The sequence below is a fragment of the Rhinatrema bivittatum genome, chromosome 7, assembly GCF_901001135.1.
Source record: "Rhinatrema bivittatum chromosome 7, aRhiBiv1.1, whole genome shotgun sequence".
Classification (NCBI taxonomy): Eukaryota; Metazoa; Chordata; class Amphibia; order Gymnophiona; family Rhinatrematidae; genus Rhinatrema; species Rhinatrema bivittatum.
In genome coordinates this window covers 219,380,096-219,406,116 of record NC_042621.1, presented here as the reverse complement: position 1 = coordinate 219,406,116, position 26,021 = coordinate 219,380,096, and the positions used below count along the sequence as shown (strand labels likewise).

The 26,021-nt window shown below is 41.2% G+C and overlaps 1 protein-coding gene across 1 annotated transcript; it reads left to right on the top strand.

The window, feature by feature from the left end:
- Window positions 1–271: 271 nt before the first annotated feature.
- ANKRD1 (ankyrin repeat domain 1) lies at window positions 272–24,099 on the top strand. Its single transcript, XM_029609853.1, has 9 exons — window positions 272–459; window positions 1,141–1,320; window positions 4,424–4,561; window positions 4,653–4,760; window positions 12,632–12,730; window positions 14,924–15,022; window positions 15,177–15,275; window positions 20,279–20,377; window positions 23,019–24,099. The coding sequence occupies exons 1-9, from the start codon at window positions 433–435 to the stop codon at window positions 23,127–23,129; spliced, it is 960 nt and encodes a 319-aa protein (XP_029465713.1). The 5' UTR covers window positions 272–432; the 3' UTR covers window positions 23,130–24,099.
- The last annotated feature ends 1,922 nt before the right edge of the window (window positions 24,100–26,021 follow it).

Genomic DNA, 26,021 nt, shown 5'->3' with positions numbered 1-26,021 from the left:
CTGGCATCCCCTAACTCATCTGAAAGTCAGCAAATAGAGCTGGTGCAAAACCAAGACAGCTGTTCCACTGGGCACGAGGTAGACAGAATGACTGACATTGCTGAGCTATGTAATCATAGCCAATGGAATGCAGGTCTCACATTTCATACTGATTCACATAGTCAGTGTGGTTAGGATATATGATACTTTTATCTTCCTTTATGAGATTTCAGACATAAGATCTAGCTAGTTAACATGTTTGGAATGAAAATGCACCTACCTCTGAGTCTGTGTTAGGGAATACATGGCTTCCTAGGTTGGAAAATTACCTCACTCAGCCTAAGTTCTTCCAAAGATATATAAGGTAAGCTAGCTTGGTAGGTCTCAGCAGGGCTCACTGGGATACTGACAGGATTCATTCCCCAGGAATACTACAGCCTACTATTGACAACCATGAAGATGCTTAAAGTTGAAGAGCTGGTAAGTTCAAGTCAATTTTATTATCAATGCTCACTGTATTACAGGGTCAAAAATATTTGGATCTTGGGATCAGATTCATTCTATTCATTGCTTCTTTTCAGCCAAGAAACATTAACTTTTACCTGGGATGCTGTTACCTAATATTACATACTTTAATGAAAAGTGATTTGATATGAAACTGACCATGAATCTCATCACAGGGAGAGTTTTACTTTCTCAAAATACAAGACTGCTTTCACAGATGTTTGAAAATGATGTTTGAAAATGTTGACTAACAGGCCACTTGAATATACACACTACTGTACTCAACAAGGCACAACATCTAGATTTTCTTAGTAAGATTAAGGCTAGGAGATATATTTCAGAAATAACTATGGTAATATGTTGGCAATGGCATTACATGCTAAACTTTCTATTTGAGCTAAATGTTTGTTATACTTACTATTGATGCATTCTGTAACATACTATTTGCACATAAAACAAATATATTCTTTGCAGGCCAGTATTCTGTAATGTTTATGTAGGCATATTAAGAGACAGACAATTCTATAGCCTTGTAAGGTTGCATTTAAAGCCACACAGTACTTCAGAAGTTCATTTTTAATGGCTGTCTATAATTGTGAAGGTACTGTTGATTTTTTTAACCAAATTTACTGACAGAAGAAGTTGAATTCTTTGTAGGTAACAGGAAAGAAGAGTGAAAATAAAGGCACTGGGGATTTCCTCTCTGAGGACTTCAGGAATGGAGAATATGAGGCTGTCGTATCTTTAGAGAAACATGAGGATCTGAAAACACTTCCAGAATCATTCCTAAGCCGTGAAAAGAAAATCTTACAAGATGAAAAACAACAGAAGGCAGAGGTAGAAATACAAATCTGTTGAATCTTTTTCTCACCAAGGTGACAGGTGTTTTAAAGTTAGGAACTCTGGAAGATATTTGATTAGACTGTAATTACAAATATCATCATTATTTGGTGCTTTAAAGCACTAACATCTTTTGACATTCTAAATAAAGATGCAAAGTTTAGGCATGTGTTTTCTGGAAATACATTAACAAATGTTGAATACAGCATTTAAAAAGTATACAATTGTAGGGGGGAATTTTCAAAATGATTTACATGCTTAAAACTGGGTGAATGCACTTTCACGGTATAAGTGGGTTTTTGAAAATTGCTACAATATATGCCATTGAAATGTCAGTAGGCTTTACCCAAATTAAGTCCACTAAACACGGGTATATGGGCTTTTGAAACTGCTACATTTACATGCATAATGTTCAGAATAATGAGCACATTGTCTCAAGCACTATTAATGAGGTCATGAATTATGAAAATGCTGTGAGCTTGTCCTGTTCAGGTCCTCTTAATCTCTGTGAACAGTCATACTGCCTCATTTGGAACTGGATCTGCTTGGTTCATGCTCTGTGTATGATATCATTTGAGACATAATAAATGTGGACTAAATGATTTCAATGGTGCAATATAATCTGAGACTTTTGTTGCTAAAGTGTCTGATTCCAGAGATTCAGAGAAATTTTGAAATGGCTGATTAAAGAATTACAACGATTGAAGTCAATATTCAACAGCATAGCGAGTGGACAATTTATTCAGCTAAAGATAGCTGAATACATTGGCTAAACTTATTCAGCTAATGTTAAGACTATTTTGACATGACCAGACTTGGCTGGATAAGTTATTCGGCTCAAGTCACTCTGCCCAGAATGCCTTCAACTTATCTGGCTAACTTTTATCAACTAAACAGTTAGCCATAAAAGTCAGAGATGGTTAGAAGGGTGGGACATTTAAAACCCGCAGTTTGCCTTTCTAAATCTCTAATTTAGGCCTAGAGCCACTAAGCTGTGATGTATTTTCATGGGAGAGGTCCCACTATCACAGGGGGGTAGGGTACTCGCCGCAATAGTGGGGCCCCTCTCCTGAAAAAACATCACAGCTCTATGGCACATTCTTTTGTCTTGCAGCCAAACACTCGGGTCGACACAGTAAGGCCGCGTTAGAAAGAGTGCGGCAGTGCACTGTCAACATATATGAAAAGCTGTGAGTAAAGAAGAACACGGCTAGTGGTTCTTTAACGCGATGGCAGCCTCAACCTCAAGGGACTGCCATCATCTTAAAGGATCGGCCGCTACAAAAATTGCCACGGCTCAAGAAAAGGTTGTGCAAGGGTCAGGGTTGACCCCTGGCTCAACCAGAATCAGCTACTCGAGTTGGCCCGACTGCCTAAAAGTTAAAAAAAATAGAAGTTGCTCGTGAGACAATAGACCCCCAACCCTCTCTACCCAAGGTAAAAGCATTTGTTGGGGTTGAGGGACCCTGACCCCCTTCTCCCCCTCACAAAGGCATGTAAATAAAACTGTCCAGCCTCACCCCATCACATGTAGCAAAGAAGAGTTCTGACCCATCCCCCCCCATGTCCCAGGGAACCTCCTCCCTGACCCTTTAAAATCCATAGCAGGTCCCTCAGTGGGGCAAGGGTGCCCCCTCACACCTGGCCTGGTTGGTACCATTTTTTAAAATGGCGACGACTTGACCTTGCTCCAGCCATGTGACTGGAGGCAAGGTCCGGGGATCAGACCTCAGCCGCTTTAAAGCACTATCACGGTTTGATGCATCTCCCAGTTAGTTGATAAAACATTTGATTATTGATCCTATTATTTCTAAATACTAATCTTGAGCTAATTAATAATATTACCATTATAACTGGTCATATGTACCTTTAAAATACTATACAGTGACCTGGTGGAGTGGTTACAGCACTTGAAGACCCTAGTCTAATTTTCTTCCATATATGACTTGCACAAGGCACGCAACACGCTTTTGCTCAATTTTAGATTATAATCTTACTTGCTAGCTAGTGTCCCATTCTGAAAATGTTTATCTCATATAGTACAGTACACACTGATGATACTATATAAATAATAAACATTGTAAATACGTGTGTTGTGTAAGAAAAATCTTCTTTGATTACAGGACATTTCTTTCAAACAGCTGCTATAGTTCGGTTGTACAGTCCCTGTTTTGGAATCAAAACGTTGCAAGTTCACATCTCAAAGTCACAGTTTGGAATAGGATGTGACCCTGCACAGTACTATTGTGAGCGTGAAGCTCTAACATTATCAAGTGGTTGCACTTTTCGATTCTCATTTCAAAAAATGCATGAGGAATGTTTTTGGAAAAAAAAAATGTTTATGACATGAAGCTAGTGGGAGCCAGCAGTTTTGTAAAGAGTATTTCTTCTCTGAAAAAATGGTAGATCTGTAGAACAGCTCTCTGGGAAGGTGGGAAGAAAATATCAGAATTTAGGCGCCGACCCAGAGGCTCAATGATAGTGCTGCATGTTGACCATGCGGAAGGGCCGTCATTCAGTTCCCAGATACTTTCTTCCGATTCTTGGAGTGGCTGGGGCTGGGAATGCTGGAAGGGCATAGGGTAGGGGGAAATCATGGTCATCGATAAGGATGACATCTGGTGGCCAGATTTAGAGCCTATGATATAGGTTTTTGGAAAGAGACCTAGCACGTGGCTCCCAGCCTCAGTTCCATTGCTGCAATGACCAGACTAGGAGCGGTGGGGGAAGGGAAGGTCTGTTAAAACAAAGGAAATATCCTTGGGCAGTAGGCGAATGAAAGCTTAGAACACCAGGATGGTGGCACCAGGATCCTAGCACCGGTTCTGAATGAGCTGGAACTACCAGCCAAAATATTCAGGAAGTCATGGGACACGTGGCAAGGATCTGTAGTGGAAGATATAAGCAAAGGCAAAGCCGGAGATCAAGCTGGGTTTGTGTGATTGCAGTAGGTAGGGAAACGGACAGACTATAAGGGTCTGGTAGTCTTTAGCTGCTGTCGTATTCTTTTTTTTTTTTATGTACAGTATACAAATGGTACAGCTTTCTTTAAAAGTGAACATGGAATCCATTCGATTGACACTGTCTTTGCTCCATTCAGCTCATTAAGAAGAAATTAGATCAGCGGCCAAAACTTGAAAATTTAGAAGATCTTCAAAAAATTATCACACTGAAGAAAAGGAAAAAATGCAAGAAAGTGAAAGCACCTGTTGAAACAGAGCCGGAACCAGAAGTCATAGTAAGTTTTTAATGAGTAATGCAATTGTAGGCCATTTTAGAGAATAGACTTTACACGTGCAATATGTGCTCATATAAATATTCTCTATTAGACAGGATCTGTGGATGTCCCTAGCTTTTTGATGGCTGCGCTGAAGAATAAATTGCCAGTAATTGAAAAATACTTGTCAGATGGTGGGGATCCAAATGCCTGTGATGAGGTACTTTTGACCTTTCAAAATACCAATAGAAAACACAGATAAGTGGTACAATTAAGCAGATCCAGTTATTTTAGTTACTATTGTTCCCTCTTCTTAGCAGATTGATTCTGAACAAAAGCCCAGTGAAGATAAATATTAAGTCACCCTTATACACAGGTGCATTAGCTCTGAAACCGTGCAAAGTTTACTTTATAGAGGAGAGTTTGTATATCCATTAGAAACTGGTTAGGACCCAGGGAATGCAGATTTTTGATAAACAAACTCAGCGTTATAGATTAATTAGTAATGCCACCACAATTTAAAGTGCTTTTTACTTGCATAAATGATACGAAAACAATCAGGTTGATTCACCCATTCCATTACGGAAGGTAGCTAGAGGTGAATAGCTATTCAGGCAGGCCAGCAAATACAAATGTTTTCTATTCAAAACCGGAGCGGGGCTCTGCAGAAGGCTAAATATCAGAGAATAGGGCAAAAGTGTACATTTAATGAAGCATTCACTCTGCTCTGAGCCATAGAACACATTAGCTGCCTCATTTCCCCATACATAAGCCTCATTATCCCTTCTCAGACATGTAAAAGCAGTCTGGTGATGTCAGTCTCCTATAGAAAATGGTAGAAAAATCACACTGAGCATGCTTGAGCCGTGATGTCAGCATGATCTAAAGGCAAGAAACTTACAACATCTGCCAACACTTCAGTCCCCATTCAGCTTCATTTGGATGTTCTCTGAAACAGTTATTTGCCCAGCTCTTTATGAATCAATTAGGAAAACTCCAGCACTCAAATATATGTGAAAAAAATGTATTACCTTCAGTGGTTTAAGAAGGCACCAAGCATCCTAAGCTGCAGTCTTTATAAGCAAGTATGAATGCAAATGAGAGATGTGCATTTGTTTTTAAAGAATGCCTAAAATGCAATGAATGAGACCATTTTCACTTTGTTCCAACTGATGTTTGGTTCATTCAGAAAATGGTGCCGGCCATTCTGGAGACAGGCACCAAAGTGACATCACTTCGGAGTCATCCTTCAGGCATATAGCACCATTTTTTTAAATACCTGTAGTCGGGGCAGGAGTGCATGGGCTTCACTTCTGCCCTTAAGGATTTTTACAGAGGACCGTGGGACAGGGAGTAAATCAGGGGCTGGGTAGAGAGCTCTCTGGCCCTGGAATATCTTAACAGAGAATGGGAGGAGCCCATGGAGGCCCTAGCGGGGCTCAGGAATGCTCAGGACTTGGGCTCTCTTTTATTGTAGTGTAAGGAATGAGGGTTGGAGGGACCTCAGGAGGCCTAGGCAGGTCTAGACCCTGGGTTCAAGTTTAGCAGGACAGGAAGATAATTCCAAGGCCTGCAGGAGGTCTGTTTTTGGGCAAACAAACTGAACCGGAAAAAAACCCAAAACATTAAATGAACCAAAAAATGAAATCCCTCAAAACAAAAAAAGAAGCAAATTGAACCAAAAATTTGGGGACTGCTCATCCCCAATAAAAACTCCATCCTTACCATTGCTGTATTGGACTAAGAATAGCCCCTGGTCATACAGGCGTAACGTGCACTATTTAAATAGTTATACAGGAGGAAGCACTGGTATAACTTTTGCAGTGCTAGGGTGGCCTGATAGCTCTGATATGTTTGAAAAGGGGCAAAGTAACATCAGAAAAGCAGGGGGAGGGTGAAAAGTTGCCATCTTAGCCCCCTCCATGGCATTTTTAAGAGAAAAGTTCCTAAAAAAAAGAGGACAACAAAGCACAGTTACTACAGAGCAATAATACATATCTCTTTATTTATTTTAAAAATATGTAGCCCACATTATCCACTATACTAGGCAGGGTACAGAGTAATATCCATAACAATAAAACCAAGTAACTAATATCTCATACAGAAGCTGCCCAATGAATTATGACAATTAGATCATATTATTAATAATTGTCACTTCCAACTGCTCGATCATTGTCCAATATACTTAAAATGACATCCACATACCTAAATTCTCTAGAGCTAGACTCAAGCCAACAGAACTCATGCCCAGATACGTCAGGCGCTTAGTGACTTATTTCAAATGCTTGCCTAAGGAGCAGAGTTTTTAACTGCTTCCTGAAAGCATACAGATTTTAGCCCATAGTTCCTCTGTTTCTTACACTTACATTTATTTTTCTTTGTAAGTTATATGCATGCATGTAAGTGTGGTAACTGACATAATTCCCATACAATAACTTTGTGTAGTCTCCTGAGTTTTGCAGCTCTTAACAGCTTTATCATAACAACACTTGCACACCACACATCTTCCAGAAACCTGCCAACTGAAGCATGGTTTCAGAAAAAAATGCTGTGGCATGGCTTTTGGTTAGGTCTTCCCTGCAGAGACCCTTAATCCCAGACTTATTTACCTAATCTTCTGATTAAGAACTTTAAATTATATATCACTGGGTCCCAAAGCCATTCTAACTGCAAATTTGATTCCAGCAATAAGTTGTTTTAAATGCAATTGTCTGATTTAAATTGTTGTAATCCGCCTTGAGACCATTGTTGGTAAAAAGGTAGAATATCAAATGTCTTTAAATAAATAAATAAATAGATAAATATCTCAGAGGGGACATCAGTAGAGCTCTCTGTGATGTTCCACCTGCAGTAGCCCTTTCACCGTCCTTAGTTTCCTCCTCTGAGTCTGACTAATCTTCCTACTCAGCTGTCTCCTCTGGCTGGGGAAGATGCTGACAGGCACACATGATAATATGCGGCACACTATGACCACTTTACTAATGTTTACAGGTTAGGAAACCTCTGGTGTAATTTACTGACCAAAACTGGATTCTCAGCAGGCCAAAGATGTTTGTGATTAGGGAACTGGTGGAACAATAGGCATGGCTGTAGCTGCCTTCAGAGGGAGAGGAAGGCTGGAGGAAGGGAGTTAGCAGCCAGCGGGTAGCCATTATTACACACAAGCATAGAATTAAAGTGATTCAGCATGCTGGAAGCTATGATGACATCACTAGCACCACAGAAGACTATAGCGGTTCCAGCAGTCACCCAATAGCCCCGGTGACATTCAAGAAATGAACAATGTCAAAGGAGACTCTTTGTACTTCACTCTTTTCCTGCTCAGTATGATTATACTGGATATAGGCAAATATGTAGGCAAGCATAGCCTGTAAAAAAAAGAGTTGACGCATATGGAGGACTGACTGATGTCAATCATGTCTCCTCTGCAAATAACACTGTGTGGTTATCATTTTCACCACTGTCTCAGCTTCTCTGTTGTGGCCTCTGGCCTGAGAGGCCTTATAGCTACACTATTTCTCACAAGTCTAGGAAACTAAAGTTCTGATCAACCTGAATCTACCCAGGCGTCATCTCTTAGCCAAATCCTCTAAATTTTCCCTGGGTCAAAATATTCTGCTATAGGCAGCTTGGCATCTTTTGCAAAGGCCATAATTGAGAAGATGCACTCTTAGAGCCATTGCAATATACCTCAAATGGATATCTATCTTAGGGGGTTATTTACTAAAGGTTTTCTCCCATTTTGAGGTGAATTTTAAAAGCCTGATGTGCACCAAAACTGAGAGATACACAAATATGTTGGGCCGGCACATGCCGAATGGATTTTAAAAGCCGCCTGAATATGCACATATCTCCAAAAAGTCCAAACAAATGGGAGGGGGGGAGCATGAGCGTGAGCTGGGCGGGGCCTGGATTTATGAATGAAACCAGCACGTAAAATGTTTCATGCACAATCGCGCATTGGGGTCCTCTACTACGTAACTTTACTTCTGCTTCGGATGGCGTCTGAGCCCTAAAACAAAAAAAAATGTTGGCAATGTCAGCAGCGTTTTCAGGTTTGGGGAGGGGGGGGGGGTGTTAGGAAGTCCTATCCCTTACCTGGGCAAACTGAGAACAAAGTGGTTTAACTGGTAAATTGTTGGCATGTGTTTCTATTAAAGTCCCCCCTCTTATGCGGTAGAGATGGCACATGCGCGTACATGCGAGCACCCATATGAAATTGTGTGCACATGTACGCGCGGTCAGCCTATTGTATACCATGTGCGTATATACATGTTTATGTTATAAAATAGCCACATCTCTGGACCTAAACCGGCATACATGCGTACATGTGCGCCCGCGTGCCGGTATTAAAGTTACCTTGTTAGTGTCTATGGAAAAAATGCTTAGTAAAAATAGGGCCCTTAGTGAGATGCAGCCCAAATAGACAGCAGAATATCCTCTTTTATGACAGGAGATACTTGGCTGCTATTTGCCGCCTGACTGCCAAAACAGCTAAGGGTTAATCAACCTGAACAGTTTTATTGTAGAATAACACACAAAATATATCCATACAAATTAAATGTTCAGCCTTGGCATATCGTCAAACGGGAATAAACTAGTCCTTTATGAATCAGAATTTATAACATAACAGTATGGCAGAAACTTGGGAATTCAACTACTTGAAGATATTTCTTTTATTAAAGGCATCCTGTGTAGACAGCACTCATAGTATCTGGAAATTGGCCTGTGGAGCTGTTCTAGACTGGTGAGTTGCTGTGAAAATGCAGCAACCTTGAAGCTCTAAAAGCACAAGGACTGGGAAATGCATGGCACATAGGTAGACTCAGACATGGCAGGCAGTGCTTTACTGGGAACATTAAAATGACGCTGTTTTGTGATGCAGCAGAAAGACAGGGAAGAGAGAGCTTAACCATTTAAGGTGACCATATTCATAAAATGAACAACACATTGCCTTGCCTTGCTGCCTTCATGAAATAGATTTCTAAGACATTTAGATGTGTTTTTGCAGATATCTTTATTAATAGAATTTTGAAAGTGTTTTCTGGAGGAGAACAAGGAGAATTTCCTACATTACCGGGGGTCTAGCGGTAGCTGGCCTCGACGGCGTTTTTTTTCCCTTAATTCTGAACTGTTACCCGCATTGCCTTTGAGACGCTGACGTCACTTCCTCCAGCTGTGAAGGTATTTAAAGTGCCTTCCGCACTCACTGAATTGAGGAGAACAAGGAGAATTTCCTACATTACCGGGGGTCTAGCGGTAGCTGGCCTCGACGGCGTTTTTTTTTTTCCCTTAATTCTGAACTGTTACCCGCATTGCCTTTGAGACGTTGACGTCACTTCCTCCAGCTGTGAAGGTATTTAAAGTGCCTTCCGCACTCACTGAATTGAGGAGAACAAGGAGAATTTCCTACATTACCGGGGGTCTAGCGGTAGCTGGCCTCGACGGCGTTTTTTTTTCCCCTTAATTCTGAACTGTTACCCGCATTGCCTTTGAGACGTTGACGTCACTTCCTCCAGCTGTGAAGGTATTTAAAGTGCCTTCCGCACTCACTGAATTGAGGAGAACAAGGAGAATTTCCTACATTACCGGGGGTCTAGCGGTAGCTGGCCTCGACGGCGTTTTTTTTCCCTTAATTCTGAACTGTTACCCGCATTGCCTTTGAGACGCTGACGTCACTTCCTCCAGCTGTGAAGGTATTTAAAGTACCTTCCTGCGGCGCGTAGTCGACGCCGGCGCGTGGACGAAGCCGTGCATGACAAAGGCGTATGGCTTTGTCTGCTCGGCTTCGTCTAGCTTGGAGTCGTATGGATTGGATATAACTTCGAGGACTTTTCGAGTTTGGAGTGATAAGTTCCGATGTTCTCCTCCATTGGTACAAACCGTGAGTAAATTGAGTAGAAGAAACTGTCTGTTCTATTGAAAAGTTGCAATTTAACTCAATGCCTCATACGAAGCGCAAGGGTAAAGTCCGAGTGGAGACTCCGACTACTCCAACAGTGCCCTTGCAGACAAATATAACAGGCTTCTTCTCACCGGCGAACATGTCTACTCCGATCAGGCAATCCGTTACACTGACTGACATAGAGCACATGTCTTCAATGTTGGATATTTGTACATCTTTAAGCCCCGGAGCTCCAGTTACCCCCGCTAATCCTAGTGGAGTCCAACATCCAAACCCTGATACAATAGGCCTTTCCAAATTGGTGGCCGAAAAGATATCCATCGGAGAAGGGATGGATGGGAAAGGACCACCTAATATGCCTCCTGAAGAGACTGGAAAAACACAAGTCCCAGAACAACAGATTTCTGGAGTAATGGGTGGTGAAAATCCGGACCCTGATATGGAGGCATTAACATCTAAGGACAGAGGGGACTTGAACATGGGAGGTCCTGTTCAAGGATCTGAGTTAGGGATCCAACCTTTGGGCTTGCAAAGGGTAGAGGGAAAAGAAATTACCCTGGAATTGGTATGGAAGGCATTGATATCCTTAGAATCTTCTATTTCAATGTTAGCAAACACTATGCTTGGAACTAGGAACCATGTTTCACAATTGGAACCGGTTGTGAAAGAAAATGTAGATAAGATAGATGTATTAGGAAAACAGGTAGTACAGTTACATAGTACTCAAGAAAAAATAATGCAAGCGGAAACATCAAATAATAGGAAAATAGAAATCTTGGAGAATGAGGTTAGATATAAAAACTTAAGAATTGTAAATTTTCCATGTGTGAAATTGCATCTTCCTCTAGACATTTTTAAAAAATATGTTACTGAGATTCTAATGTATCCTAGTGAAGCAATACCACCAATTGCTAAAATATATTTTGTGAATTTGAAAAAAAAGGATACTGAAACATCACAAGGTAATGGTAACCAAAATCAATTGGAGAATGGGAATCTAACTGATTTTTTAGAGCAGTCCTTGGAGACTCAAATAGAATTTAGAGGGACATTACTCGTCACCTTTTTATTCCCCTCAGATAGAGACTCATTTCTTAAACATTTCTTTCGCAACAGATTAAAAACTTTCCTAGGTGGGAAAATATGGGTATATCCAGATATTGCCAGGGAAACACAGATACGCAGGAAAAAATTCCTTGCAATGTATCAAGAAGTGAGAAATCTTGGTGCAGATTTTATAGTAAGGTACCCAAGCAAATGTGTTGTTAAATTGAATAATAATAGGTATATATTTTTTGATCCAATTCAATTGAGATCCTTTATCAATGCAAGGTCTCCAATGGATGTAGGATCCAACTCAAAAACTGGAGATGCAAAATAATAGTTTGCATATTACCTTATTTACTATTATACTTCAAAAAAAAGTGCTCAAATAGAATCCGGTGAAGTACCTTATTTCCTTTTACAGGTTAGACAGGTGATATGTTTTCCTATCCTTTTTTTTTCTTTGTTTCATAAATGTGATTTCAAATCCAAAGTTTGATGTGGAGAAATGTCATGTATGGTTACACGTTTATGTATACTTTAAGTAATGAGTAATTTCCTGATCTGACTGGTTCATTGATAATTTTATAGAATTGTCTATGTAATAAAAGAAAAATTCAATAAATAAATAAATAATAAAAAAAAAAGTGTTTTCTTGTAATCAAGATTTGTTTGGAAGGGTTACTTCAGAACTGTGATCTCACTTTGAAGGCAATTTTTAGAGAGTGCCAGGAGCCTACAGCCTGCAAGCCAATTTTTAAAGGGAAACTCCTTGCAGCGTTCCCTTTTAAAAACCTGTGGGCGGCTGGTGCTCATGGGGAAAGCAGGCACAGGGGTTTCAAAAGGAAGTCTCCACACTTGCTTCCTCTGGCCCTGCCCCCAGCGCCACCCTTTCTCCTGTCACAATGTGCGTACCTTTACGGTATGGGGCTGGGGGCAATTTAGAAAGGGGCCTTTGCCCTGAGTAAACTGATGGAGGATCCCTTTTTTGCTCAATATTGGATGGATTAAAACGCTACACATCGTCTTTTCCTCTATTCATTTCAAAATCTGCCATTGCCTAAGGCACGGAGAGAAATTATTGCAACCACTTGATTGCATTGCAGTTTAATATGTCTTATTCAATTTATTTCCATTCACAGTACAATCGCACAGCATTGCACAGAGCATGCTCAGAAGGACATATGGAGATTGTGGACAAGTTAATAGAAGCTGGAGCCCAAATTGAATTTCAAGATATGGTACATACATATATATAAATGTATATTTATGTATTGAATATAAATGTTCCATGGGAAATATGAAAAAGTTATACTGAAGATATTTAAGCAATATTTTAGCAGAGCAGGCAACAAAACTGAAATAAAGACATTTGGGTCTGGAGACATGAGGCTAAAGTAGGGTGGATGTTTACTAAATGCCTTTTTATTTGCTTCATATGAATTCATATGGGAAGAATAAAACCTGAAGCTGGTGAACATACTTTCCAGAAAATAACTCTTACCCCCTCTTTAAATATTCACATAATAATGTCATGCTGGTGATAATCTTTACTTCTTCCTCACCCCTATTTCTTTTTTTCTCTTTGACTCTGCTTTGCTTAAATTAGGACTCATTATGTTTATAGGCCTCGGAGATGGGATTATCTGCTGTGCTGAACTCCTTTTTCTTATTTATCCTTTTTTAAACAATTTAATTCAAACATACTAAAGACAAATGTCCTTTTCACCCAAAAAAAAGGAGATTTAAAACACAAAACTTATATCACACTGAAATATGTGAAGCAAATATTCCTGTTTGAGCTGTTGTAACTATAAATAGAGAATATATGTACCCTTTCAGGGCTGAGACATATTTAAAGATGCAAACGCTTCAATTGATTAAGCTCCTTTTTCAGGCCATGTCTAATGGCTAACATGCTACTTCCTTTCTACTATTAGCTTATAACTAGTAGCTGACAAAAAAGCAGGCACAGTTGGATAATTTCTAAAGCAGGCATTTGCTGCTTCAGCTGTGATGTTCAGTATCACAACTTTAGCCTGAGAAATTTAGTCATGATTATATCATTTTTTATAATTTTTATGCTGGTCCACTAAAAGATATCACAACCTGCCGATTTCAGTCTTCTTCAGGACCAAGATGGTTTCTGTTTTACATCATTTGTTCTGGAACATCTAGCATGCTTTAACTACAGAAGGAAATGTGAAAGGAAATATGAATTAGGGATCAAATATAATTTACCATATAGCTGATCATACAAGTTCTTTACATATGTAACCAGTTTGGGTGTTTTATGCTTCACTAGGGGTGGCTCCGGGTCCGGGTTCGAGTGTGGATGGGGGGGGGAGATTAATTTTCAGGGCCCTAGGTGCAATCAACCACAGCAACTTCACTCACTAGTCTCAAAATCTCTTGAAGGTGCCAGAAGGGGAAAATCAAAGGCAGGGAAACCAAAATCAATATCACAGGCAAAACCTTTGGGTCACATCAGGGTCCCTTCATCCCTTGCACATCCAGGAAGGGAAAACAAAAAAATCCAAAGGAGTCCAAGTTTGGTCTTCATATAAAAATAGCCTTTACTGTAACTTGAAAAAGGATGATCCAAGCCACAATACCAAAAATAAAAGAACAGCATCATAAATATGATGGCAATGAGTATGATTGTCAGTTTATCTATCTTAGGTGTTATCTCCCTTCTTACTTCCTTTACACTATTATCCTGAAGGAAAAAAAATATCTTCACCGGTGAGGGTGGGATAACTAGAGCACAGCTCCAACATCTAATAACAACCAGTGGAAAAATATATCCTCAAGTCCAAGAAAAGGTTCAACTGGGTTACCAAAACGTCCCAAAAACTTCAATTGAAAATCCAACTTGTCCAGAATTGAGGCTCTTGGTTCTTCTAATCCAAAGTCATTAACTCTCCCACTCTTTCCACCTTCGCTTGGGCAAAAAGATATCCAAATCCCGATCCTCAGGAAGATGGGGGGAAGGGTAACCCTCCCCTTCAGACCAAAAAATGTTCAAGACCAAACCCTTCTCTATAATTGAGATTCGGGAGGAATCTCTACAAAACAGCTCTTCTGAACTGAGACTCAGGAGGAGTCTCTCCCCCTTCCTTCTTCTGCAGCCCAACTCACCCACTCTGTCGAGATGTTGGGAAAGATCTCTAGCTCCTTCAGCTGCGCCTAACCCTCTGACCCCCCCAAAATAAAGCCTCTCCCCCAAAAAGGTAGAGTTAAATCCATGGGAGTAGGCCAAAAATCTCTAACTCCTCCTTCTACCCCTAGCCTAGAAAAAGCACTTTAGGGAAAATACACTTTGGGGAGAAATTTTAGCGATGGACTGAGATCCCTGTCACACATACTTTAAAAACAAATCTATTGCATCATTTTATTACTTAACTCATTTTACCCTGTTTGTTTTCTTGTAGCTTGAATCAACTGCGGTTCATTGGGCTTGCCGTGGAGGAAGCTTGGAAGTTCTCAAATACTTGCTAAATAAAGGTGCCAACATAAATGCCAGAGACAAGGTAATTAAAAGGAAAATTGGGATGGCTGCCAAAATGAGTTTTCATTTAAAACGTTTGGCAACATCGGCTTCGTAGTTTCAGTTAGTTTAGTGCCAAGATCTTTATGTTTTCATTATTTGTTTCCCCTTTCTAACTGACTGTGCTTCCCTTTCAGTTATTCAGTACCCCTTTACATGTTGCTGTCAGGACAGGCCAGTATGAATGCGGCGAGCACCTCATTGCCTGTGAAGCAGATCTGAATGCCAAAGACAGAGTAAGTCACTAAAGTACATGGTTTGGGGGGAGAATTTTCAAAGTGTTATGTGCATATAAATTAGCATATACATGTGTAAGTAGCATCTACTTATGTATTCTGTATTTTGTGTAAGTGAAAAATACACGCGTATTTTCACTTTCGTGTGCACATATATGCGCGTAAAAAAGGTGTGGTCTAAGGGCATTCAAGGCCAGGTACAACACTTACACATGGAAGTAGCTATTTTAAAAGACCCACGTGTACATTTGCTAACTTACTTGCACATTTTTACTCCTGCTAATTGTTTGACATAAGTGATATTAAAAATGTTTATCTGACTGGGTGGGAGGTCTGGGTGAACTGGGGAGAGTTCAGGCTAAAGAACCAGCAAGGTCTGATGACTGGAGATGGACTGGGCTAATAAGTGGACTAATTGGTAAAACTGGTTAATTTAATGTAAGCGCGTATGATTTAAAATTGGCCGACTTACACACCTAAATCAGGACTTATGTAAATAAGTCCTATTTTACTTTCATATGTAAAATATAGTTGCATATATTTTTAAAATAGTTAGGAAAAGTACGCGCATTTAATGCCTTGGTGTCTGTGGTTTCAGTGCATTGTATGCATATGTGCGAAAGCCTATGTTACAGGAAGAAATACATGCATTTTATAAAATGCATGTATATAATATGCATGTTATAAAATACTTGCGTAGATCTGCTCAGGGCCAAATATGCACATATATGCTGCTGCAGGCATGTTTGAAAGTTATCCTCTCTGATTACAAAGAACTAAACAACAATCTTGCTGTTTTTAGTTTGATCTGGGAAGTAACGGAGGGTACAAGCATAAGAGTAATAACTCTCTGGCCAAGATTAAATTAGTCTCAATTAACCTTTTGTCTATAAAGGTGGTCCCTCCAAAACAAGGGGGCTGATGTACTAACCCTGGATTTCCTGTGGCTTTTCAGCCTTCTTTGCATGGAATTTTTCTACATATGCAAACTGCAAATTAGCGGTGCAGAAAACTTCCAAGCAAACCTCGGCTCCAGGGTCAGAGTTATTTAGTGAAAACTGGCATGCAAAGATATCTGTGCATGCTGGTTTTCACAGACTTCTGAGATAATGCACTGCTTTGCGTGACATTGCATTGCAGCAGCTCATTATCTCAGAATTATAGTAAACTTTCACTATGTGTGAAGGGGCCACTGGTGTTTTATGCATTTCAGAACATTTTACATGTGTAGGACCACTTCTGCGAAACAAATCATACTTCACTACATAAGAATCTTGGTTGGTATTATATACTGGCACAAAGGTAACTTGCCAAGAAGGATGAATTGCCATCATCCATTGCAAATTTTTGGTGAACAAATGGATGACTGCTTTGTTGCTCTCTTATCAGATTATGTTTCAAAATTAAAAGGTTAACTCAAAAATTATTTAAAAATAGAATTGGAAATACGTGAAAAAGTTAAAACCATCCGGCTAAACATCCTGAGGCATGAACCAATCGCATGCAAACTTTGGGCTTGATTCACTAAGGCATTTCTACCATTCTATGTTTATGGGAAAATGCCTTGATGAATCAAGCCCTTTGTGTGAGGGTCAACCAAGGTCCTGGAATTTACCCTCTTGAAATTCTCCAGAATCTGATCAGTGTAAAGTTGAAAAGCAATACAAAATCCATGGATATGCATGGGTTTGACTACCTTATTATATTTTTAACGAAAAACTATAAGGGTCAGACCTTGACTTTTAATGTTACTGCAGGCATAAAATTTCTGTGGTTCCATGAAAATAACTGTAGTGTTGTAAGTGTTTGCTATCAAAAGCCCGGTTTCCACTACTACAGTTCTGTTGGAATCAGTTACAAAAAAAAAAGAGACTAAATCATAGACTCCTATGGCGATTACAGTGTTCATTTACTGCAACCAGGGCTGGTTTCAATCTTGTGCTCCTCCAATTCCCTCCCATTAACTTTCAGGTCCAAAAGCTATTTCCCCCTACACCCTCTCTCAAGATTTTGATAATTAAACACAACAATCATGATCCCCACCAACACCCCTCCCAGAAAAATCCCTAAAAACACATAATTGGACATTGGGAGGACAATTTTCAAAAGTCATTTATGTGAGTAAATACCAGTTTTACCCAAATAAAAGGGATTTTTGAAAATTGACTACCCTAAAAGCACATAAAACTATGCACAGTTCATAAGGAAAGTATTGCTTATACTTCCCCTTTGAGAACTCATGCCAAGTCTGTGGGTAAAAGTAAACGTGGACTTTGCACCAAAATGTATAAATATGAAAATTGCCCCTGGCTTTTAAATAATAAACCTTCCCTTCCTCTAACTCTCCCGCTCCCCAGCCCAAGGCAGGCGTAACTCGGTAAGATTAATTTTTTAGGAGGGGTTAGCTTAGGGTTGGGGGGCGGGAGAGTTAGGGGAAGGGAAGGGAAGATGCAGTGGGTGGGGGGGGGGGGGGGTAGGGAAGTTACCTCCCAGGCTGCTTGGAGCGGCCTGGGAGGTAAAACTCCCCTATATGTCCCTATGTCCCTATATGTCCCTATATGCCCCTATATGCCCCTATATGTCATTGAATTGTCCATAGGAATTATTTCTGTAAATGTACTTTACTCGAGTAAATACCTTTTAAAAATTGCTTTTATAGTATATTATATATACTCGTTTATCTCCTTTGAAAATTACCTCCAATATGTTTCAGAAATCGTCACAGTGTCTGAATGTGTCATTTGTGATTTTTTTAGAATAAGATATTAAAACAATTAAGAAATAATATTACATTTATAAATTAAAATAAATCCATACCATATTTGCTGAAGAATGCTTCTGGCTGGGCTGAACTTACATGTTTACCTTATTACTCACCATACAAAAAATTTTCAAATTTGTTTGCCACTTCTGTAACAGTCCTAAAGAACCCACATTATTCAATTGAAAATGAAAAAATATTTTTTTAAACACATTTCCAAAAACTGTGTCAAAACCAGAAAAACATCTTAAATGTTTTAAAAAATTTGGAGTGAAGACGGTGGTAGTACAGGTACCGTCCAGGTTACCCACATTGTTGTTATAATCATAAACGTACCACCATCCCCCCCTTTTTTTTGCGAATACAAAGTAAATCAAAATTGGAACCGTGAAAAATGTACTAAAACTGTCCCAAAATCGTATAATTTCTCATACAAAATATCTTTAATGTACAGTTTTTGGAAACGTATTTTAAAAAATCTTTTTTCATTTTCAATTGAACAATGTGGGTTCTTTAGGAGTATTTGGTGATTGCTCACATTTGTGGTATTTTTGGTTGTTTTACTTCTATAACAGTGGCACAAATTCCCTCTGTTACCAGGCACGTTGTTAAATAATACAAAACCATGCAAAAAAATCTTCCAGAACCTATATAACAAACCTGCCATACCAAAACAGCACTAACTTGCAGAACTCAAACAGCAACAACCCTACCTATGAAAAGGCAACACTGCTAATTTTACACCAGGCCCTTGAACACTATTATTCTTCCCAGTAAGTAAAAGGAGTGGGCTAGTGGTTAGAGCAATGAGCTGAGAACCAGGGAATCTACTTCTCCCACTGGCATGCCTTATGACCTTGAGCAAGTCATTGTATCTCCTATTGCTGTGGCTACTCACTTAGGGGTGGATTTTAAAAGGAGTGCATGTACGTCCATGTGCGCAAGGTTTCCGGCTTGAGCACATGGATGCACGAATTTTATAACATGCACGCGTGCCATGCGCATGTTATAAAATTTGATATCTGCACACAAATGCGTGCCGGATTTTAACATCCTCGCGCAGATGTGCGGTTGGCCTGCAACTCACGTGTGCAAGAGGGTACTTTTTACTTTACATGTGGTGACTCAATTTCATTTTTCCCAGTTCCCTCCCAGTCCGCTCCAATTATTTGGAAAGGCAGGCTGCAAATCTAAATATATTGGGGTAGATTTTTAAAAACTGCGCCCACGCGTACTTTTGTTCGCGCAACCGACGCAAACAAAAGTACGCCGGATTTTAATAGATACGCACGTAGCCGCGCGTATCTTTTAAAATCCGGGGTCAGCGCGCGCAAGGCTGCCCAAATTCGGCAGCCTGCACGCGCCGAGCCGCGCAGCCTGCCTCCGTTCCCTCCACCCCCCCCCCACACCTTCTCCTCCCTTCCCCTACCTAACCCCCCTACCTTTGTTGGAAAAGTTACGCCTGTCTGAGGCAGGCATAACTTGCGCGGGCCGCGCTGACTGCCGGCGCGCCATGTTCCGGTCCGGGGCTGGTCCGGAGGCCACGTCCCCAGAATGCCCCCGGGCCGGCACTACACACCCTGGAACGCCCCCGAACGTCGCGCCGCTCCCCCGACACGCCCCCCCTAGCAAAGCCCCAGGACTTACTCGCGTCCTGGGGCTTGCGTGCACCGCCGAGCCTATTCAACATAGGCTCGGTGCGCGCAGGGGAAGGTTGGGACAGGTTTTCGGGGGGTACACGCGTACCCCTTTGAAAATCTGTCCCATTATATACATCCTATACCTCCTATAGGGAAAAGAGAACAAGTTGGGATACACAGAAACTAAACCTCATGTTGATCAATCACATAGAACACAGAAATACCCCTATCAAATACAGAATAGGTAACATTAAATTATAAATAAAAATATAGAAACAAAAACTGAACTCTTATCCATTCCAGCATTACCTCCCCTACCTCCTGCTTCCTGCAGGGCAGAGGGAAACGGCGGGGAGAAGCTGGATTAAGGAACAGAGTGGCTCTTCTCTTCTGCTTGAGATTCAGGACATTGTCCGAGGGAAGATGTCCATGTACTTACGCAGAAGGAAGGCAGTGGTGTCACCCCCCAAAATTGCTACACTCTAGGCAATTACTTAAATCAGTTTAATAGAAAGATTGGCTCTAACAACAACATTCTTAACAAAAGAACTACACAGAGGTTCTCCTTTTAACAGAATTGACTGTTTATTGTTTCATTTTAGGAAGGAGATACACCCATGCATGATGGTGTACGACTCAATCGTTATAAAATGATGAGACTTTTAATAATGTATGGAGCAAACTTGACCATCACAAACTGTGTAAGTTATCATAAAAAATATTTTTAATAGTATTTATAATTAACTTTGGTTTCCATCAATTATTGATCTTAATACACACCTTCACCATGAACTGATGCCATCAGATTGGTTGTAACTAGGAACTGTCCAGCATGGGCATGAGACCCAGGTGACAATATGTTTGAGTAACAGCCTCACTAGTTTTTGGGTAATAGACACCACTCAGGAAAAGGATCTAGGTATCATGTTGGATAATATGTTGAAATCCTCTGCTTAGTCGACCGGATTTTAAAAGGGTTACGCGCATAACTTATGCGCGTAACCCTTTTAAAAAACCCCTGCGCATGCCGAGCCTATTTTGCATAGGCTTGGCGGCGCGCGCAAGTCCCGGGATGCGCGTAAGTCCCGGGGCTTCGCAAGGGAGCATGTCGGGGGCGTGCTGGGTGGGCGGCACGATTTTTGGGGCGTTCCGGGGGGGGGGGGGCATGTTGGGGCGAGGTGCCTGCCCGGGGGATGGTCGAGGTCTCCGGACCAGCCCCTGGGTCGGGTGATGGCATGTCAGCAGCCTGCTGGCGCGCACAGAGTTACGCCGGCCAGAGGCCGGCATAACTTTGCCAACAAAGGTAGGGGGAAGGTTAGATAGGGCCGGGGGGGTGGGTTAGGTAGGGGATGGGAGGGGAGGGGAAGGTGCGTGTATCTTATAAAAATCCAGCGTACTTTTGTTCGCGCCTGGTGCGCGAACAAATTACACGCGCGCGTAGATTTAGAAAATCTACCCACTGTGTGGCAGCAGCCAAGAAAGCAAATAGAATGCTAGGAATGATTAGGAAAGGAATGGAGTTTAAAACAGAGAATTTCATATTGCCTATGTATTGCTCCATGGTGTGATTACATCTTGAGTACTGTGTGCAATTCTGGTCACTGCATCTCAAAAAGATACAGTAGAATTAGAAAAGGTACAGAAAAGGGCTCCCAAAATGATAACAGTGATGGAATGATTTTTCTATGAAGAAAGATTAAAGAGGTTAGGACTCCAACTTGGAGAAGAGCAGGCTGAGGGTAGATATGATAGAGGTTATAAAATAATGAGAGGAATGGAACGAAGGAACGCAAATCAATTGTTTACAAAGACTAGGGGGATATAAAATGAAGTTACTAAGTAATACATTTAAAATATTTTTTTTACTGAACGCATAATTAAGCATAAGAAGATGTGATAAAAGCTGTTAGTGTAGTTGGGTTTAAAAAAGGTTTGAACAAGTTCCTGGAGGAAAAGTCCATAAACCTTTGGGATTCTGCTAGGTACGTGTGACCTGGATTGGCCACTGTTGGAAACAGGATATTGGGCTTGATGGATCTTTGTCTGACCCAGTAAGGCAAATCTTATGTTCTTATATTCTAAGCTGTTAGGATGTACACAAGTGAAGTATTTTTCACTCTTTATAACATATTAGGGAGCACTAATGGTCTAATTCACAAAGGTGTTTCTTCCAGTCTTTGTCTAAAGGAAAAAAGCTTAGAGGTGAATTTTAAGACCCGTGCTTGGGCACACATGTGCGCGCATTTGCCGCCTTGTGCACATGGACACGGCAATGTTATAACACATGAGCATATATATGCGTATGCATGTACCTGTTATAAAATCAGCTATATGCATGTACATGTGCGTACAATTTTATATTGATGTGCGCTTGTGTGCTCAAATACCGCCTCGATCGCGTAAGTGGGGGACATTTTAGTAGATATGCGCGCCGACGTAATTACCTGTTTCCCCAGTTCGTTCCCAGTTCGCCCCAGTAAAGGAGAGGACTTCCTAAACCCCCTAGATTACTTGCCTCCCTTTTACCCCATTAGCCCTGACCCTTAAAACCCTGCTGACTAGCTTAGTTTATTTTATTTTAATACTTATATGCCGTCCATAGCAGAAGTAAAGTTACGCAGTAGGGGACCCCGGCATGTGCTTGTGCGCATAAATTCTTTCGCACAGACTTCATGTTACAAACTGGGCCTGCCTATTCCCTGCCCCTTTATTAAACTTTATGTTTTGCGCATGCACTGGGAGATATGCACGTACTCGCATGCTTTTTAAAATCTGCGCAGTGCGTGCCAGGCCAAGACACGTGTATCTCCCAGCTTTGGTGCGCATAGGGCTTTTCAAATTGACCAGTTAGCGACTTGGGCCCTAAGTCAATCAAAACATGGCTGCATGACATGCCCTCTGAATTTAATTCTGGCAGTACCAGCTCATACAGTGCCATGACTTTGGATCCATGGACAAATTTTTGAAATTAAAAAACAGTCTAAATGTATTAATGCCATGACGTGCACAATTTGTAGGTACTTTTTAAGTTAATAAATGCTGCTGGCAGCACCTTAAAGATACACTATTCACCAGAACTGCTTGTCTAATTTCATGTCTCTTGTGGTCCTTATACCAAAGTCAGATAATAAACATCCCTAACGGCAATCATTAATGCATGGCCTTCCATTTCTTTGAAGCAGTTGGTTTTAATATCTGTGAGCTTATGGCACCTGGACTTGACAATTATGTTTTAATAGCGTTGTCTATGGAGAAGGCAAAATTTGAACCTTGACATAATTTCTCATCTTCCTAATGTTATGGCTGCAAATTAATATTCTATCTTTCATCTGTACGGAACAGGAAGGAAAAACCCCAATGGAACTTATTCTTCAGTGGCAGAATAACACGAAAGAGATCTTCAGTGGAATTCAGGAAAAGTCATATAAAAATTCCCACATAGCCATATTCTGAAAGAATTAACTGGACTCTGCTTTTCAACATCATTTGTACTACTGAATGCTGAGACATCTTAATGACCAGACACCAAATAACAAAACACCATCAATCACAATCATTTAAGAAACAATCTTTATTCTAATGGATTAACTACCTATTTACGTGCACTATATTATGGGACAAATATGCAGCCTTTCTTGTTTTAGAAATGCACAATTTTATCAGTATGTTAAAAATTCAATTGGATTTATTTGACATAGATTAATGTATTATTGTATTTATTTTTAATTTATTTTTATTAGTGATAATCTGATTATCAACAGTTCTGTAACTCAGCAGTACTGCAATTGCTGTTACACAGCAAGTGAAAATTTGCATCAGTGAACAATATTAACTTTATTTAGATTAGACTAAAATACTCACAGCTTCACACATTAGTGGCACCATGCAACAGATTTAGATAACTAATACATATGCAAGTATAGTCTTCTTTTGCCTGCATTCAGGATGATATCTTGAATGCCATTAACTTGATATCTGGAGTCGGAACTCCTGATGTGATGCACTAATACAAAGCGCACAAACGCCAATGCAGAACTTCCAATAGGACTTGTGCCAGGGTTGCTATAAAGTGGATGGCAGTGAACGGAATACAGATACAAGGAACAAGAGAAGAAAGTGTTAGCTTAAAATACTTAAGGTAACAAAGGTATTATCCGATTTTACCTGTTACGTACAGTCTTTATGTACTGAAATTAAATATTAGAAAAGCACATGGACTGGTGACGTTTTGGAATTGGATGTATAGAAGGTGTGTGTAGGGGCAAAGAAAAACAATATCAGTGCAACAGGCATACAAATTAAACTGTGGACAACTTGGTTGGTAAAAGAAAAAGTATGCATTTTCTAAAATTTGTACTGCACTTTATGGACATTTTGTATCAATGATCTATACTGATAAAATAAACCTTATGGCTCTTTCTAATTTTTGTTTCAGTGTTTAAATTTGAAAAACTTGAATTCTAGATGAAATTTTTAATGTGTACCCTAGATTAACTCAGAATGTTACCACAGTTATTTCAGGATGCTGCTTCATTCAAAAGAGATACTCAAACTATAACCCAGTCACAGCTCTGTAGAGAAGCATTCAGAAAATAGTCTTTTGATATTTCAATCTGCCCACTGTCAGCCCATCTCAAGTGAGACAACCCAATTTAAAGACTCTAGAAATGGCCAACTCAAAGTCTTGCTCTTCTTATACCACTTTTGGGGTCAGATTAATTACAAATCACATAGAAAACAGAGTATGGGACCCAACCTGTTGTCCTTTTGCTACCTAACACTCAAATTAAAATTGCACCACAAATCTCTCATAATAAGGGGCGGATTTTAAAAGGCGCGCGAATAGCCTACTTTTGTTTGCGCTCCAGGCGCAAACAAAAGTACGCTGGATTTTAGTAGATACGCGCGGAGCCGCGCGTATCCACTAAAATCCTGGATCGGCGCGCGCAAGGCTATGAATTTTGTATAGCCGGCGCGCGCCGAGCCGCGCAGCCTACCCCGTTCCCTCCAAGGCCGCTCCGAATCGGAGCGGCCTCGGAGGGAACTTTCCTTTGCCCTCCCCTCACCTTCCCCTCCCTTCCCCTACCTAACCCACCCGCCCGGCCCTGTCTAAAACCCCCCCTTACCTTTGTCGGGGGATTTACGCCTCCCGGAGGGAGGCGTAAATCCCCGCGCGCCAGCGGGCCTCCTGCGCGCCGGGCCGTGACCTGGGGGCGGGTACGGAGGGCGCGGCCACGCCCCCGGGCCGTAGCCACGCCCCGTACCCGCCCCCAAAACGCTGCCGACACGCCCCCGAAACGCCGCGACGACCGGGCCCGCCCCCGACACGCCCCCCTCCGAGAACCCCGGGACTTACGCGAGTCCCGGGGCTCTGTGCGCGCCGGGAGGCCTATGTAAAATAGGCTTCCCGGCGCGCAGGGCCCTGCTCGCGTAAATCCGCCCGGTTTTGGGCGGATTTACGCGAGCAGGGCTCTGAAAATCCGCCCCTTAGTGTTTAAAATCTCTCTGAAAATTGGTGGTCATCTGCAGATAAATCACAAGAATATAAGAGTTACCACGCTGGGTTAAACCAGAGGTTATCCCAACCTAATATTCTGTATCCAATATCAGAAGCATTGGTAGGTACCTAAAAGATCTGGGACATGAGCCCAGAAGCCCTCCTTTTCCCTCCTCCTGAGATTTTAATAATTAACTCAATCACATTCAACAGCTTCCCCTGCCCCCCAGGAACAATATGATAAAAACACATAATTGGACATCACACAAATAATCTCTGTTCTATGTTCCTGTTATGGTTAAGTGGTGTTTGGGTGGATTCTTGGGTACTGTGGCAGATGACCACGCCCATGGGGAGGAGCCCTGTGAGGCACCACAGTACTGGGCTAAACGCAGGACGCACAAACACAGAGTTAGTTCTTTATTTATACAGCTTGAAGTGTACCACCAGAGGTGGCAGTAGTGAGGTAGTCTGGATGTAGCAGTCTCAGGACCCTCGGCAGAGGGGACCCTTCTCACCCCGTTGGTAAAGGGGAATTCTGGTGTAGGTTTCCCAGCAAGGTAGTACTGTGGATGAGATAGACTGAGAGTTAGAGTACTCACTAGGTGTTTGCTGTAAGTATGCAATTTCACCAGGTTGAAGAAGATGGTACAGGCACCGAGGCAGGGAGAGCAGGCCCTTGAGGACCGAGTACCTGATCCCTGTAAAGCACCTGAAATAAAGCAGAGGGCCCCCGAGGAGTGGGTACCCAGGTTAGCAATACCTCGAAGGGCAGAGAGAGAGCTTCCAGCGGAAGAGTAGCTTAGACCGGGCGAGACCAATCCTTTGCTAACTCAATGAGCTAGCAA